The 17,423-nt window shown below is 35.4% G+C and overlaps 1 protein-coding gene across 1 annotated transcript in view; it reads left to right on the forward strand.

The window, feature by feature from the left end:
* Nucleotides 1-6,609, forward strand: part of Slc5a12 (solute carrier family 5 member 12) — a 55,867-nt gene extending 49,258 nt beyond the window's left edge. Inside the window, exons 14-15 of the mRNA XM_026384139.2 lie at nucleotides 4,241-4,368; nucleotides 6,457-6,609. Of these exons, the coding sequence (XP_026239924.2) occupies nucleotides 4,241-4,368; nucleotides 6,457-6,609 (281 nt within the window). The remainder of the gene's footprint in view (nucleotides 1-4,240; nucleotides 4,369-6,456) is intronic.
* The last annotated feature ends 10,814 nt before the right edge of the window (nucleotides 6,610-17,423 follow it).

The following is a 17,423-nucleotide window of genomic DNA, read 5'->3' on the forward strand; positions in this document are numbered from 1 at the left end:
TTCCCCTGATTATTATGGATCTGATTATTAATATGTATGGTATATGTATTGAATATAAAAGACACTTTGAAACATGCTCCCCAGAGACATGAATGTGAAAAATCTTCTATAACAGAACAATCATTAAGTCTAAATAGCAAGAATGTTTCTTTTCCCCTTCTCTCAATAAGAGACTAGTTTTTTTTCCATTACCACCTTACTATCTCATGGGATCAACCTTGGCTGATCTGTTAGATAAGAAGGGCAGAGTCTACTGTTGCCTTTTGGAAGCTGCTTTGCTAGGGTCAGTGATCAGCTTCACCCTAAGCCATTTTTGGTTCTAGGATTTACCATTGTACTTTGGACCATAGTCTCTCTGATGACTCAATATCCTTTTAATGCCAAAGTTCACGATGTAATAGGTTAGAAATGGGTTAGAAATGTGGAGGGTGGAATGGGCCTACTACATTCTTGTTCCACTGTCCTATGCATTTTAACTAAATAAATTATTAAGGTATTCTCCTTTCATGCTACCATTATATACTTACAAGCAATCAGCACTCAATATTTCTACTGAACACAAAATCTCCATGGTAGCCTTCCTGCTGATTTTGGACTGGAAACGCTACATGCAAGTTGCAATGCCTTATCATTCTGAGTACGACCCCTTTAGCCATTCATTTAAATTTGAGGATATCTTAGGTATGATAAAGAACAGAGCATAAATATTGTGGCCCTAGGCTTTCATGTGAAAATTCTCCAAATTTCTGTATGAAAAATGATTTCACATGCAAGTTTGTTTATTTTGTTTAGATGTTGCCTTAGTATCCTGACTACAGTTGCAGCTTTTGTGCTGCCAGTAGGATATACCTAGCTGTGTTGATAAGGTCACTCTCCAATTAAGAGAATAACTAAAGCTTCAACTGTCTGATTGCAAAGCAGAATATGTGTACTCAAGTCCTGTGACTGGCTAGTCTATGTATTTTCCAAATGAACATAAGAATTGACATATTCCTGTGCTGATACATCAAGGTTTGTTTTACATTTGGATTGAAAATATTTTTGTTATCTTGAGCATGAACAATCATCCTGATACAATCCCTATCTTTACTTTATTTCCAAATGTCTGGAATCTTAAGGAAATATCTTAAGACCAAGAGGCAGCACTTTAATAGGGTCTAATGCCACTAAACCTTTGAAAAAAATATTGGTCCCGGTGGCCACGTTTCTATTTCCTGGTGCCTGTCTTTTCAAACGAGGTTTCTGGTGCTCATTTGGACCCTGAGATATGGTCACTAAGCGATTTTCAAAAACCTTCCATCATGCCCACTGAATGTTTTTAAAAAAGAATAAAACTGTTTAAATTTTGTGGGATAAATTTAGTAGATAAGGCAGGGCTCTCTGAGTCTGTTCTCTTGTACCATATTCAAACTTAGTCTTTCTTGGTCTTAAAAGGGATGGTTTCAATTCTACATCTCCCAGATAATCATATCCCTCATACTTGTTGGCAAATGTAATTAATTCTATTGATTAGCACCTTAAGGCTTTCTAAGTTATCAATCCTAATTTGCATCAGCTACTAGAAGGTGATATTGGACCCAGATATACTTTAAAGTCTTATGACTGGCAAAATTCTACTGGGTAGCTGAAAGTTTCTTTTTTCATTATTTTTTATAGTCGTGTGAAATGAAAATACCATTTCCTAAGTCAAGAGCAGAAATCTTTCTTCTTTGGTTAAATGGCCAGAATATCCCATTGTTAGGAGAGCAAGAATAGCTTTATGCTGCTCTGATTTTCAGTGTACAGTCCTTCATATTTAACTGAATCTTATCAATTTTATGTCACCTGCCATGTGTCTGAAAGTCTTAGATATAAAGCCTTCAGTCAGCCCATTATTTTTATCTCTTACGTCAAGTTTTTTCAACTAAGGCTAACTCTGACCTACCACCTGTTTTTGTAAGTAAAACTTTATAAAAACACAGCATGCCTACCATTTTACTCTTATCTGGTTTCACTCTACTAAGATAAGGTTAATCATTGCAACATAGTCTCTGGCCAGCAAAATCTTAAATATTTACTATTTAGCCCCTGACAGAAAAATTTTGTTGATTCTTGCCCTAGATCATTGATCTTTTTGGAGAACATTAATGTAGGACTTTCTAAATCAATAGGAATTGTGTAGCTGTATATTGATGCTATGATGTACCTCATTCATCTTCTATCTTTCAGTTTGCTGCTGACAAATTCTATGCTATTTTCATTCCTAATTTTTATATGTGGCCTACTTGCATTTAGTCTCTTACTCTCTTCTCTCCCTTTTCTCCTCTTTTCTTTTTTCTTTCTCATACACTCTTATACACAAACCTTTCTCATTCTGTCGAAACTTCAAGAACAGTGTCTTTTTCCCCAAAGTTTCTGACATTTCATATTCTCCCATTAACTCCTTTTCATTTCTGACCTAGCTTTTCTGACTTCCAGTATAGCCTATGTTTTGAAATCAGGGATTCTATATTGAGTTAGGGGGCTTGTGCTCTGCACAGGGTGGCCAGCAGAGGAGACAAATGGGGAATGGATTCCATCCCCAACTCAGCACCTTGGCATATAGTTGCCTCTATTCAGAGAAAAGGGGAACGTTTCCAAATTCTCCCAAAGTTGCAATATAACTCATGAAATTTCTTCTTCATCTGCGAACTTCTTTTTGCATAAAAAAAAAACCGCCCAAACCTCATTTGTCTACAGGAAATGGTCTTGTCCCCTGTGACCTTCTCCTTTCACACGCATACGTCCGTAGTCCAATAGTCTAAGTTCAGTCATGCCCAGTCCCCAAGGTCTTACTCATAATTAAAGCCATAAACCCAAGATTTAAGTTTCATTTTCTTTTTTAACTTCCTACTCATGAGAATTATAGCCCTGTACTTTGCTTTACTCTCTACAATCTCCCAGTCATTATTTTTTCTAGATGGAAACAGGTCCTAAATCTATATGAAACAAAGAGCCTTTTATTTGTTAGCAAACCTCAAATCCATATTATTTATTGGAGTGTTTGATAGTTTAGTGGTCTATTCAGAGAGAACTATCTTCTTTTTAAACCCTGGGAGTAGTTTGGTTCTAAGTTAAATTCTTCTGATTCAGAATCATGATTGGAGAGTAGTTTGAGGTTTTGCCTAGTCTTACTGCCCATACACATTAGGGTAAATTGGATGTTATAGGCTTTAATACCATGTATGGTTAATTTCTTGCTCCATCATTTAGTAGGTCTTAAGAAAATTCCTTTGTAACAACACTTGCCTAGCTATAAGGAGTAATTTAAGTATAATGTACCTAATTTGTAGAAGGCACTAATTGATAAATATTATTGTCAATAGCAGTAGAGTTCTATTTGGTCAAATATCTCTTGACAGACTCATATAATGCCACAAAATATCTTATTTGAAAATCAACTTGCAATTTTGCAAATCTAAATTTTGTATGTTCCTAGAAAGAAATTTGAGGGAATGCTCATGGATGGGCACACTGTCTAGTACAAGGAGGAATCTGCTTGATATGTGTAACTCCTGTTCCCCTATTTCTTCTAGGTCCTTTAGACTAATCTAGCTGTCAGACTCATGGATAACATTTAATGAGATTAAGTATTCATAAATAACCTTGATAAAACCAAATTTGCAAAGGTTTGGGGAAGAGGAACATCATGAACCTTTAAATCTTGTTTTGATCATCATTGTGAATCTTGTTCAACAGCAGGATTTGAAGAAATGGAGCATGAACAGATATGTTTTAAGGAAAAAGAGACATGAAGAGTGTCTAGAGTGGTTGGGGAGAAACGATGGTATTGCTTATCCAGGAGGACAGATAGAAAGAAACACTATAATTTAAAAATAACGTCTTAAATAACCTTGAATATTATATCTGATTTGGATAAAAGCTAAGAACTTTCTTGAATAAATATAATTCCTGATTTCCCCTTTGTGTTGGCCTGTGAAGGTTATTAGTAGATTTTTCCATTCTAAACATTTTTAAATAAATGTGTTTTCTCTGTTTTACTCTATAGACATGAGTTTGCCTGAGCTGACAATTCATGGTTTTTTTAAAACCAAATCCAACCCCTTTCTTTCAGGAGTTCTATTTATTCTTTCCAGTTCTATTTATTAACCTGTCAGGCCTGTTTTCACCCTTTTACCAAGAAGCAAATTACTTCTCAAGTTGATATGCTTAAATCCTGGAAGCCTTTAACCATCTAATCCACCTGTCCTTTTGTTAATAGGTCACCAAAGAGGCAAGGATGTTGACCCACTCTTAATTAGACCAGTTTGTAATTTATTTTGCTTTTGGTCTAAGAAATATAAAACTCTGTGCTGGTGTGGAGTTCAGCATGACCGTGGGACAGAGCAGGTGAGCAGATTAAGCTTTTAAAACCAAACATTAGCTCAAAGAGATTCCTGTTTTGCCCATTTTGAGCCAGTTGCAAGGGGTGGGAGTGGGGGTTGTTGAAGGAAAGCAGTGGATGTTAGAACTTGAAAGAATCTAGGTTTCAACTTCAGAATTTCCTCAGCTGATTACCTTTCAAGCATATGAACACAATAGGTGAATGTGCCTTGGATCTGAATTGCCTGCATTGCAAGTGACCTATTTTCAAAGTTCCTTTTAACCCCATGTGAAAGTGAATTCTAGGCAAGATAAATAAATAATAGAAAGGGAACAAGGAGCCTCAGTCTCAGTAAAGGCTAAAAGCCTGGGTTTTAGATTCACATGCTTTGGGACTAATCCAGTCCCATGTCTGTCTTTCCTTCGATGAGTTATTTAACTTCTCCAAATTTCAGCTTTTTTGTCTGAGAACTGAGCATGGGGGCAGGTGATTGTGCAGAATGAAGTGGACAGAGAGACACTTATTGTTCTTTGGGGTAAAAATATACAATATTGAGAGAACTTACAGGCAGAGATGCAGAAAGAGGCACCTAACTTCCCAGTATCTTTATTCCATAAGTGCAGTTAGGCCAAACCAAGCTAGACACAGTATCTGAGCACTACCAAATTCATCATCAGACAAGAACCATCAGGAACAGCCTACAGTCTGATCAAGTTGGACTTATTGACTTGATGCAGCATGCTGGGGTGCCGCAGAGGACCCACATAATACCACTTTCTACAACAGTGGGGGGTGGACATATCTTTTGCATGTTTTGGGCTTTTGCTGAAGGATTCTGAGAGGTGTTAAAGGGAAGCAGGAAATAAACCTAAACTTCCCTGGTCAGTATTGGTAAGAGCACAATAGTCAGACAAAGTGTTATTATGGAATGTGACAGCAACAGGATTTCAAGGAAGCAATATTTCCTGCCAGTTTTTAGCTGGCTCATCAGTCTGCCCTCCCAACTTGATTAATGGCAGGAGTGATCTTTTGGGTTTTTTTTTTTTTTTTGGTTTTGGGTTTTGGGTTTTCTTTTTTAGTTCAAGCTTATCTTCACTTTTTCATCCCCATTTTATTCTCATAGAACTTGAGACTCTTAACCCATATCATATCATTTATTTTTCATCTGTCAATTGCTATCTTCCCCATAATTGTGTTATGACATAAATCTAAATTTAATATTTATTGCATTTGGGAATAGCACCATCTTTTTGTGGCTCAGAATGGGTTCTAGGATCAAGAGATTTTAGGGGGATATTTAAATGCAAATGCAGGGATGTAATTAAAACTGGACAAAACCATGATATGAAAGTTCAAAATAGGAAAAAGGAGAACTGAGCTGGGTGGGGGTACCGAAGCCAGTCTTCTTGGAAAGTAAGCAATGGCTTAATAAATAAAAAGTTTGCCCTATTCAACAGTCTAGAGTTCTGAGAGGGCATGATTCATCCAGATCAGCAATTTAGTTTTCTAAGAAGGTAGTAATTGAACAGTGCATTGTTTGTGTAAGTGGATTTCAAGGAAGTTCTTGAATCAAGTTATGAACTGGTTTAAACACTTATTTCCTGAGTGAGAATTTCCTCATATATAAGTAATAAATTGTGTTAATACGAGAAGCTTACATTCTCAAGATTTGCGTTGAGAGTGGGAAGGAAGACTTAGGGTGTCACTATTAGGTTCCTTTGCCACAAAACATTGAGTTGTCTGCAGGAGAGATTACATGCAGGTATTTCCATTAGCCTCCAGAGGGTTTGCTGTTCACAGGTAGGAACAGGCCACTGCCACCTGAATCACAGGCTTGTCTGTCCTCATGCAGTAAGGAACTACCTCATAATATTGCTGTATTAAATGAGAGATGTATAAATATCCTCAGGTAACACAAAACATTGTAAATGCTCAATAAATTGTTGTTTTTGTTGTTATTATTATCAAGATTATCAGTTAAGCAGTCTAGGGTCAGTTATTGGACCATTTTTGTATAGAGTCATTATTTGAAAGGGAGACCTGAGTGATATCCCTCTAGGTGGGTTGGAGTACCTTGACTATTTTGTTACTATGTGTCTTTCCATTTTTCTCAGGACAACCTTGAGAATGGCGGTGCCTGGAAACAAGGGGCTGAATCTGTCTTGCAGAATGGACTCCAGCAAGAAAGCCTGACTCATGTTCCAGGATATGACCCCAAGGACAAAAGCCACGACAATATGGCATTAGAGAAGATGACCTATTTTTAGGACAATACATGCAAGCGTGTACATATACACAAACACACACACACACACACATTTCTTGCCTAATGTTAGTAGAGATGTATAGCAGTCATTATTTTTAGTCATTATTAGAAGAAAAGGCTGCTCAATATCTATTTATACTTATTTATACAAGTGAAATGACTGTTCCCTAGGATAGTCTTTGCAAATCCCCAGTTTGAAGTTACAAAAAATCAGCAATGCTCTACATGCCCAGGGATTTCCTTGTTTAATAAATTAGGACTAGATTTCACCGTAGTGGAAGGAGTCAAAGAATATGATTTGTGTCATATAAAACTTCAGGTTTTTGTGTTTATTTTGTTCTCATTGTGTGTGTGTGTGTGTGTGTGTATGTGTGTGTGTGTGTTTGTGTGTGTGTGTGATTGAACACAGGGCCATGTTCATGCTAAACACCTGTTCTACCACAGTGCTAAACCACCAGCCTATGTTTTGTAGTTTTACCATCAATATCTTGGAGCTATAGAAACAGAATGGGAAAAGGGAATCTGCCTGGTAAATGCTACCCTGACACTGTTGGTAAAATGAGAATGATGTTGTTTGCAACCTCATGCCTCACATATATGTAGACAAATTTTATAACCTACCCCACATCTTATAGCTCTAATGGAACACTTAAATGCTACAAGCATCCCCCTACTGCCACATTTGAGCCTCTTTTAGTCATTACCACTACTAGAGCTGTCTGACCAAACTTTAAAGAAAATACTACAAAGCACAGAAAGGAGACAAGGGTGTCTGATCAGTGGGAGCGGTTATAACTCAATGCTGTCTTCCCTTCATGGTTCAGGGATTTGTTTCTTCTTCCTTTCCATCACCTTACAAACACAAATTGATTCTGCACTTAACAAGAAATCTGGAGTTTTTCTCTAAGATAAGGTCAGGAGAAAAGGAACATCTTTTTGATATAAGGGTATTTTTTTTAGTTCTTTATATATTTTGGATATTAATCCCCTGTCAGAAGAATAGCTGGCAAAGAGCTTCTTCCATCCTGAAAGTTATTCTCTGCACACTCTTGTTCCTTTTGCCATCCAGAAGCTTTTTCATTTTATGCCACCCCACTATTGATTCTTGGTTTTATTTCTTGAGCTTTAGGAGTCTAGTTAAAGAAGTTGGTACCTATGCCAGTATGTCGGAGTGTGTTTTCCTCTAGCAGTTGCTATGTTCTCTAATTCCTAGATCTTTGAATCCACATTGACATGACTTTTGGACAGGATGAGATATAGGGATCTAAATATTTAGTTTTCCCAGAACCTTTTGTTAAAAAAGATATCCTTTCCCAAAGTATGTTTTTGGAAACTTGTCAAGTATTAGATGACTGTATCTATGTGAATTTGTCTCTGCATTTTCTATTCCATTTCATTGATCTTTATGTATATTTTTATGTGAATGCAATGCTGGTCTAGTTTGTTTGTTTGTTTTTTACTATAGCTCTATAGCATATTGAGGTTTAGTATTCTGAGACCTACAGAATCACTCTTCTTGCTCAGGATTATTTTGTTTTTCTGGGTCATTTATTTTTCCATATGATTTTAGGATTGTTTTTCTAGTTCTTAAGTATTTTGACGGGATTGCATTGAACTTGTGTAGTGCTTTTGGTGGCCATTTTGACAATATTAATTATGTCCATCCAAGAACATGGGAGGTGTTCCCATCTTGTAAGGTCTCTTCAATTTCTTTCTTCAGCCTTCTATAATTGTCACAGTAGAAGTTTTTCACCTCCTTGGTTAGATTTATTTCCAGATAATTTTTGAGGATTAAAAATTATGAATGGATTTTTTTTTCTGATTTTTTTTGCAAAAGTCTGCTAGGACATCCAGTTCATATGTGCTAGCTCACCTTGCTCCAACAGATGTAAGGACCTAATAGCCAAACTGTAGAAAATAATTTTTAAAGTTCTAGAGCAAGAGAGAAAATCACAGAAAGTGTTTAGCCCTGTGATTGTCCATGCAGAACATCCAATGTTATTCTGTGGTATATTAAGAAAACTGTGTTCATTTTAATTTAAATTATTTTTTTGTTTCTCTTTGGGATTTTCAAGACACTGACTTAGAATGTATATTGCTACTATACTTTGAGTATTAGAAATGAGATAAACATAAGGTATAAATTCCCCAAAAGTAGTTTTTCAAAGAATAGATAGAATATATTAGAATTTAACTTATATGCCATTTTGCAGAAAATAACTTTTCTAAAAGTCCTGAATTCTTAAAAAGCAAAATGCTGTTATGAAGATGCATAAGTTTATTTCTGAAAATGCAATATTCATAGCTGTGATTTATTAAGCCTTACATTTGTATATGTGAGTGTGGATGAGTAAGCAGCCTCTCAAACCAAATTTACAGCTCAATAATAATTGCAACTGATAATCAAAACAACAACAAAAGGGAAGGGGCTCCTTATTTGTTTAGATCAAACTATTTTCTGAATATTAATTCTATTATTCTGTGACTATACGGGGTAATATCATTTCATAAAAAGAAAATACAGGTTACAGGAATTTCAACCATATTTAATAGAAAAGATTACTTAAATATTTTACAGCAGTACAATCTTAAACATTATAGCAATGATCACAAACAATAGTCTCTCTTTGTTTCCTTAGAAATAAATTGTCTAAAAAATTACAAAAATGTTGACTGTATATGTGTACATTTATATATTTAGAAATAACATGTGCTTATTTTAAATATTGGAAAGTAGCTGGATTTTGCTAACCACTTTTTTCCAACATTAATAACTTTGTAGTATAACCTAGTTCCAAAAAATTAAAATGTATTTGAATCATCGGTGGTACATATGAAAATGATACAACATTCTAAACGAATCAATTATAGCTCAGAGTAAATAATCTAAAGAGTTATTATTATTTGTAATTTTTGGAAATAGCTAAAATTATTTCCTTTCTCATCCCCAAATCCTGATTTGGTGAATGTAGTTTGCAAACTCCTACATGAATAACAGTCTTCAGTCTACTTTTCTAGTACTGTACTTTTGGTATTTGAAGTATAGTTACTTTCAGAAGAGAGTTAACTTTATAAATATTTGGTTACTTTATCATTACATGATCTTTACCTGGAGTATGAGGCTTTTGTCACAAATTGGAAAAATAGCCATTGGAGGAAAATGTCAGCAATGGTATTCTCTGTATCAGTAGGAAGCTTCATAAGTGGATTTTGCATTTCCCAAAATATATGCATCTTTTAATGTTAGAGTCTTGAATACTTCAAAAAAGAGTGGCATGTTTTTACAACTAGTTAATCTTAGGAAAAATTTCTGGAGAATGATTTGTAATTAAGGTATATAATTATGTTTCTTTTAAAAATAAATTCTGATTGAAGAGCATTGCAATGGTCATTGTCAATATTTCTTCTATGAATGGAATGTAAAAGGGTCATCTACCCCAAAATCTTCAATGTAAACCTGATAGGTTAAGGCATGTCTAGCAGGTGACTAAGTAAACATGTCATGGTAAGTTTTGCCATATTATATAACATAGATTCCTTTATGATGTTTTGGATAATGCCTGTAATATTTGGCCCACTGATACTTAGGATCCATACACACTTGCATACACACACGCCTGTAAACACACACAAAGTAAACATCAAGAGAGTTTTTATAACTAAACAAATCAGGTTACTATAAACAAAGTAAAACAATACATAATGATGCTACCTTTTGTGGACACTAGCCTATGTATTCTCAGGAATTTTCAGAATCACTTCAAATAGTCAGGTGTGGTGGTGCTCACCTTGATCCTAGCCACACAGGAGGCTGAGGCAAGAGGATTGCAAGTTCAAAGCGAGGCCCTAAGCAACTTAGCAAGAACCTATCTTCAAATTTAAATATATATATATATATATATATATATATATATATATATATATATATATATATATATAAAAGGGCTGGGAATATGGCACAGTGTTTAAGCCACTGTGGGTTCAATACCCTGTACAAAAAAAAATTCACTTCAAGTGTACAGAACACCCAGTACTACCAATTACAGAACCATTTTTTTTGACACATTTCTAAGGCTAAGGGTATTTCATGTGGTATATTTATTTAATGCCCTATTATAATTTTATGTAAGAAACAAGCCCCAAATAGCTTAATTATATCAGTATAATAAAGTCAGGTTGAATTTGCAGACAAGTGAGCAATAAGGCAATGCTACTCATTGATTTAGAATATATATTATAAATATTTATAGATTAACTTATCTTTAATATTCATTGCAGAAACTGAACAGGACTTGCAGAGTAGACTCTTTGCCTAGGTTGGAAATCCCTGAGTTGTTTCACAATCTCAAAAAAAAAAAAAATGTTTCCACAAATATCTTTGCCATCTCTTTTCTTAGACACAGGCACCAAGAAAAGTATCATCTGCTCATATTATTTTTCTATAAAAAGTATTCAATTTGGAGTAAAGATTTACCCAGTAGCACTGAACTCCATGGGCATTGACAAAATAATCATCAGGCAGCCTTTGTACCACAGGTGTCTAGCCACCTACATAACAATTGTGTTTATGGGGACAATGTAAGTAAATCTCATTTAAGCTTTGTTTTTCAACCAACAATTGAAGAAAAAAGGCTTTCTGAAAAGCAAAGAGAGTGGAGACATGGCTTTCTCCATGCAGAAAGAATTAAGATGGGAAAAAAGTGTCAAGGCAGTCAATGTAGTACAAGGCCAAGAAGTTTCATTCCTTTCTTTTTAAGGAAAGATGTGAAATAACACCTTCACAGCTGATTGTCTAGTGCAATTCGTACTTACTTAGAGCCAGGTGAATGTAGAACAAGAGCCTTTCTCAAGGGAGAGCTGTGCAGAAGCACACACTGGTCCAGTCTTAGAGTGAGATTGATGTAGAGGCTGCTTCTCCCTGAGTATGGACTTTGATAGTACCAGAGATCGGAACTATTCCCAACTATGAGAATTTTCTCTACCAACATGTCTGTTTTCATTTACTTTTTTTTTCTTTTTAAGATGTCTTAATGCAAGTGAAGCTAGGATTCAGTGGCTATAATATTCATGTTCTCTAGAAAACCGTTATCTGGGGTCATGAGTATGTTTTTTTTTTTTTCATATGAACTTAGATGGCAAGTTCAATTGAAGGGATTTTTTTTTTTTTTTTTACCAAAACAAAGACACAAATCCTAGGTAGCAGGAACCTGCACTGATCAATGATTTGAGTTAAGGCCCACTTCATCTTTCTCTTGGACAATGTAATGTTGTCATATTTCATTTTGAACAGAAATGCATATAGGGAAATGTTTTCCTTTCTGTCAGAAAACTGAATTAAAATACCAGGAATGAAATAAGATGTTAATTGATTCTCTGGACAAAACCTAGAACTATAATTGGGTCCATTATAATACTGATTTGGGAAATAAATGGATTACAAATTTCTGATGACCATAGGAGGACCAAGTAGGGTATATCTCACAGACAATAGGTGACAAACATTTGAAAATGATATCCCAAGGCCTGTCTTTAACTGCCACAAATTGACCAGTCCAGTCATATCAGTTAAGCAACTCTGCAGGAAACCTAGATTTTCAATTTTGACCATCAAATCAATAAAAACAAAGCAGGTCAGTAGCTTTTGATTGACTATTGGCTATAATATTCTTGCATGTTCTCCTTTCTTGGCATGTATTTTACCTGTGATAAAAGTGCTGTTCCAAGGAGATTTTGATGGCAGTTGAAAGAGCCGACACATGCATGTCAATAAATAAATAAATAAATACTTATGTGTGGAGAGTGTTATGGTGTTGATATGAAGCTTCCCCCCAAAATTCATGTGAGACAATGCAAGAACATTCAGAAGTAAAATGATTATATTATTAAAGGTGTTACCTAGCTGGTGGGTTAATACACCTGGATTCACAGATTAACTGAATGGTAACTGTGAGTAGTAGATGAGTATAGCTGGAGAAAGTGAGTGCCTTTGTGGTTTATATTTTGTTCTTGTGAATGAAGCTAGCTCTCTCTACCTCCTGGTTGCACATTCTGAACTGCTTTCCTTAGCTACAACCTCTGCCATGGTTCTCTACTTCACCTTGGGTGCAGAGTTATAGAGCCAGCTGTCTATGGACTGAATCTCTGAAGTTGTTACCTCCAAATAAACTTCCTCCTTTGAGCTGTTCTTGTCAGGTATTTTGCTCACAGCAAGGAAAATGAAGCAAAACAGAAATTGGTACTGAGAAGTGGGGTTATTGCTATGACTAACCTAACCATGTGATTCAGTAATTTTTGGAACTTTTTTAATTTTTTAAAAGTTTAGAGATTCAAGACAGAAAAGCTTTGGAATATTGAAAGCAGACTTTAATGGCAAATTCTGGTGGGAACTCAGAAGACCAGAATGTTTACAGGACCGTGGACATTAAAGACTGGGCTCATGAGGTTTCAAAGCAGAAGGAGGACAATATTGGAAATTGGACTAGGGGATATTTGTGTTAAATTCTTGCAAAGAATTTTCTAAATTTTGCCCATGTTCTAAAATTGTCTTTGAGGATGAATTTAAATGTGATGACTAATTAATTTGGCAGAAGAGATTTCAAGACAGCATAGTATTCCAGCAGTGGCATAGATATTGCTAGTAGCTTGGATCCAAGTTCACTGTGATAATCAGAAGTAGAAAGCTGAGTGTAAAGATTTGAAAAACTCATTTTGTCCAGAAAAGTGGGAGTAAATATGGGGCCAAGAAAGATATGGTTGCTAAAGATGTTATAGCCATTAAAGAGATGCAAAGTACTTTACCAAGAGACAACAGGAGTACAGATTGACAGCATCTGAGGAATTGGCATGACCACACCCATCTCAGGATAAAGATGAGACCAGAGGTGTACCCTGATAGACAGGGTGCTTAGGAAGCTGTTTCACAATTCTCCATCACCAGACACTCAGTAGTTGCTGAAGCCATGGTCCCAGGTGATTGGCTACTGCTTGCGAACTATATGGTTTTGGTGCTACAAGAATGCAGGATGTTAGATTTAGGGGGGTCATGGAGGCTACCACTGAATTTCAAAGGAAAGCCTGAGGGGGCCAGGGAAAGTGTAATAGGGTAGGAGTCCCTGTGGGCGGCCCTTGAAAGTCTGATGCATAAAGATATGAGAAGGGAGCTAAGTGACATTAAAAGATGGCAGGATCATATAACATCTGCTGAAGAAAGCCATAAGAATCAGCTATGTAGAGGCAAAGCTGAGATCATCTTGATACCATGTGACCCAGATACTGGACATGGAACTGTAGGACTTGTTTGCTCAGCTAGATTTCAGTCTCATCTCTTTTTCCTGTGCCACTATCTCTCCTTTGTAGGGTGGAAATTTTTAAATATTGAAAAAATAGCACTTGATTTTTACAGAGTTTGCCTTGAGTTTCTGAGGAGATTTTGAACTTGGAGTTTTCCATATTGCTGGAACTGTTAATACTATGGAGACTTTTAAAAATGGACTAAGTATATTTTTCAGTATGAGATGGGCATGAGTTTCCAGGGGAGGAGTCTTATGATTTAGATATGCTGTGTTACCCAAAAGCTCATGTGAGAAAGTTCAGAGGTGAAATGATTAAGTTATGAGAGTCGTAACCTAATCAGTGGCTTTATCCACTAATATGGATTAACTGGATGGTAATTGTAGGCAGATGGGGTGTCACTGGAGGAGGTGGGTTACTGCATGCATGTATTTGGAGCTGATAGTTTATTCCCAGTGAGTGGAGTTAGCTTTCTCTTCTTCCTGGTGGCAATCTTCTGACCTATTCGCCTCTGTCATTTTCTTCTGCCACAATGTTCTGCCTCACATTTGGTCCAGAGCTATGGGATTGGTCAGTCATGGACTGAACCTCTGAAATTCTGAAGGAAAATAAACATTCCTTCCTTTAAGTTGCTCTTATGAGGTATTTTGGTCATAGTGAGGAAAAGCTAAGTAAAACATAGTTGTTATTACCTCACAAGACCTACTCAAGCTGACTTTCCCATCTGTGTTGAACACAAAACATTATTTGCATCAGTGTGATATTCCATCTGCATTTTAATGTGCAAATGTCTTGAAGATGACAATAATCTTATCAGAAGATAGTGAGAACTTCTTAAGTATGGGATAAGAATAAGCAACTGTTGTTGAGCAATTCTCCCTCCCCATACAACAAATCCCAATTTAACATTTAAAAACTCAGCAGAATTAAATTTAACACATGAATTATAGAAAAAATACCATATCAAATGATAATTTATTGAGTCAAAATTTCTGCATTTATTCAATTGTACAATAGATTGTGCTAAGAGTCAATTTAGAAGTATGTGCAGCATTTAAAAGGTGCATCTCATCATGCAGTCACTCAGCATTTTACTTAAAAGTACGTGCACAAACTCAGACATTTGTGAACTATTTCAGCTATAATCTAGAGTGATTTTTCCTTTGAGAATCTCTTCAGCTCTGAACAACTCATCAAGGCAGACTGCATGCACAGAATCATTATTTTTTAGCTTAAAAAGACAAGAAGTTAGAATATGAAAATATATAAGCAGCATTCATGTAATACAGTATTCCTGAGAATAGTGTGAGCTATAAATCTTTGAGAAATAATTTGTATTCATATGAAAATGAAGATATAAAATATTTTTTTTCAGTCTAAACAGAATAATCTAAAACTAATATACTGTGAGGGGCTGTCAGTATTGTACTGTCAACGACGACAAAGGCATAGCTAGTCTACTGTACTAATTCATGATAAAAGATTTCAGATAATTTTTCCCTCTATTTTGCACATTTGTTTCAAGATTATCAGGGAAAAACTTTTCTAAATTAATGTGTTACAATTTTATTAAAGTATTGTCTTGTGTTTTTAATTTGGAAAAGATTTCAATGTCAGGTAAACAGAGAGTATTTATAATCAGTCATGTGCATATAATTAGCAAAGAAAAGGAAACACTGCTGCTACAAAAGTGGAGTTTAAAACTCCATTGTGTAGCTAGAGAATTTAGTTATAATTTGAATGAAAGAGTACTGCGTGTCCAGTATTTGTGAGGCTTTTGCCTGGTTCAAAATTAGAGGGCAAGTAGGGAAGAAAATGTTCTGGACAAGAACCATAAAACAACTATAATTTAATAACTTTTCCTCCAGAGGGAAAGAATTAAATGGTAAATGCAGAATTTTTTTTCTCAGTGTTAGAATTAGAAAAATGTTTTTCTAGAAGTGAACCTCTATAATTTCTTTACTAGAGGAATACCAACATATCACAATCACAAAGTGCTCTTCTTTTCTACTCTGTCTAAACTGGTGTTTTACATCTTGATAATAAATGTACTGTTTAATTGGACAAGAATTAATTGGACAAACAATAGTAATTGTGTGTATGTGTGTGTGTGTGTGTGTGTGTGTGTGTGTGTGTGTGTGTGTGTGTGTTTCAAGGACTCATTCCCTGGAGAAGAAAATTTGGATTTCCTATTTTGCAAGGAAAATACCTTGACTCTTATCGTACATTGCCTGACCTTAGCCCTTGTCTTTCTTTCTACCCTACCCTCATAGTTAATGCCTACTCTGGATTTTCTTTAGTTGAATGCCTCATCATTTTTGCTCTATCAGACTGTGAACAGATAGTGTTGTCACTGAAAATAAGAATTCCACAACAAAGCAACAATTATCTCATTCACAATAAATTTGACTTTGTTTCTACAGAGTTTTCAAAAATAAACCAAACCAATCTATCAAAGAAATAACAAAAATCTCCCTTCACTGATGAAAAAGAACTCAAAAAGTATTTTTACAAATAATATAGATTTATACACATGCATTATTTTCTTTAGCTCATGAGTGCACATTGCAAAAAAATCACAAGTGTTGTAGAGCATCTGGCTTCAGAATTCTTGAATAAACATTACAATAGCAAATTTTGTAACTGGTCTCAGAGCTGCAGCATAAATTGAAACTTGCATTACATACTTTCAAGGTGCAAAGGTACAAGGAAAATCAACATATTTACAGCATGTCAAGATAGTATTCTCTATGATTTGCAATAATTCAGAGAGGGAAACATTAAGTATACTATAAACCAGCCTTCCACAGTAAAGTAGGTATCAGTTGTGTTTTAATGATATAAGAATAACCATTTGTTTTTTCTAACTATGTGGTTATTGGCATTTAGTATAAAAAAATGTGCAGTGCAACTGGCTCTGCCAGTAATAAAATAGACTTGAATGTAGCCAATGCAATAGACTATTATTTCAAAGAATGGCATTATTTTTGGAATCTTAGATTTTTGGTTTGACTACCAAAAGTGATGTGCAACTCTTCAACTGCATAGTCAATGCAAAGCAGCATAAATTCCTTCTCAAACAGATCCACAAATTCATCAAGAGTCAGGGAAATTCCTACTAAATGTAAGCCAGAGTAACATGGATTTCTGGCAGCAAAGGCAATAATTGATTTAAGATATTTCTTGTAAGTATCTCAATTCAACTGAAGGTTCCAAACTCAGATTATCGTGTGAGTGAAGACCACATAATACTTTTAAGTCATGCCTGACTTTTGAATATTTACACAAACATATGTCTTTAGAATGTCACTACCACACCTCCTACTGCACTGCAGCCAATGGAAAGGGAAGGTCTCCAACCACACAACTCCCTGAGACTGGTTCTGAGAATTAAATTTTGGCTTCCTGCATCATCAGCCTAACCTCTTTTTAAGGTCACGAGTCATTATCTCCTTCCCTAGAAACTTCTACATTCCAAATCCCAGAGATTGCTGTGATACATTTCCAAGTAGCATATATGGCTAC

This window comes from Urocitellus parryii, chromosome 4 (genome assembly GCF_045843805.1).
Source record: "Urocitellus parryii isolate mUroPar1 chromosome 4, mUroPar1.hap1, whole genome shotgun sequence".
Taxonomy (NCBI): domain Eukaryota; kingdom Metazoa; phylum Chordata; class Mammalia; order Rodentia; family Sciuridae; genus Urocitellus; species Urocitellus parryii.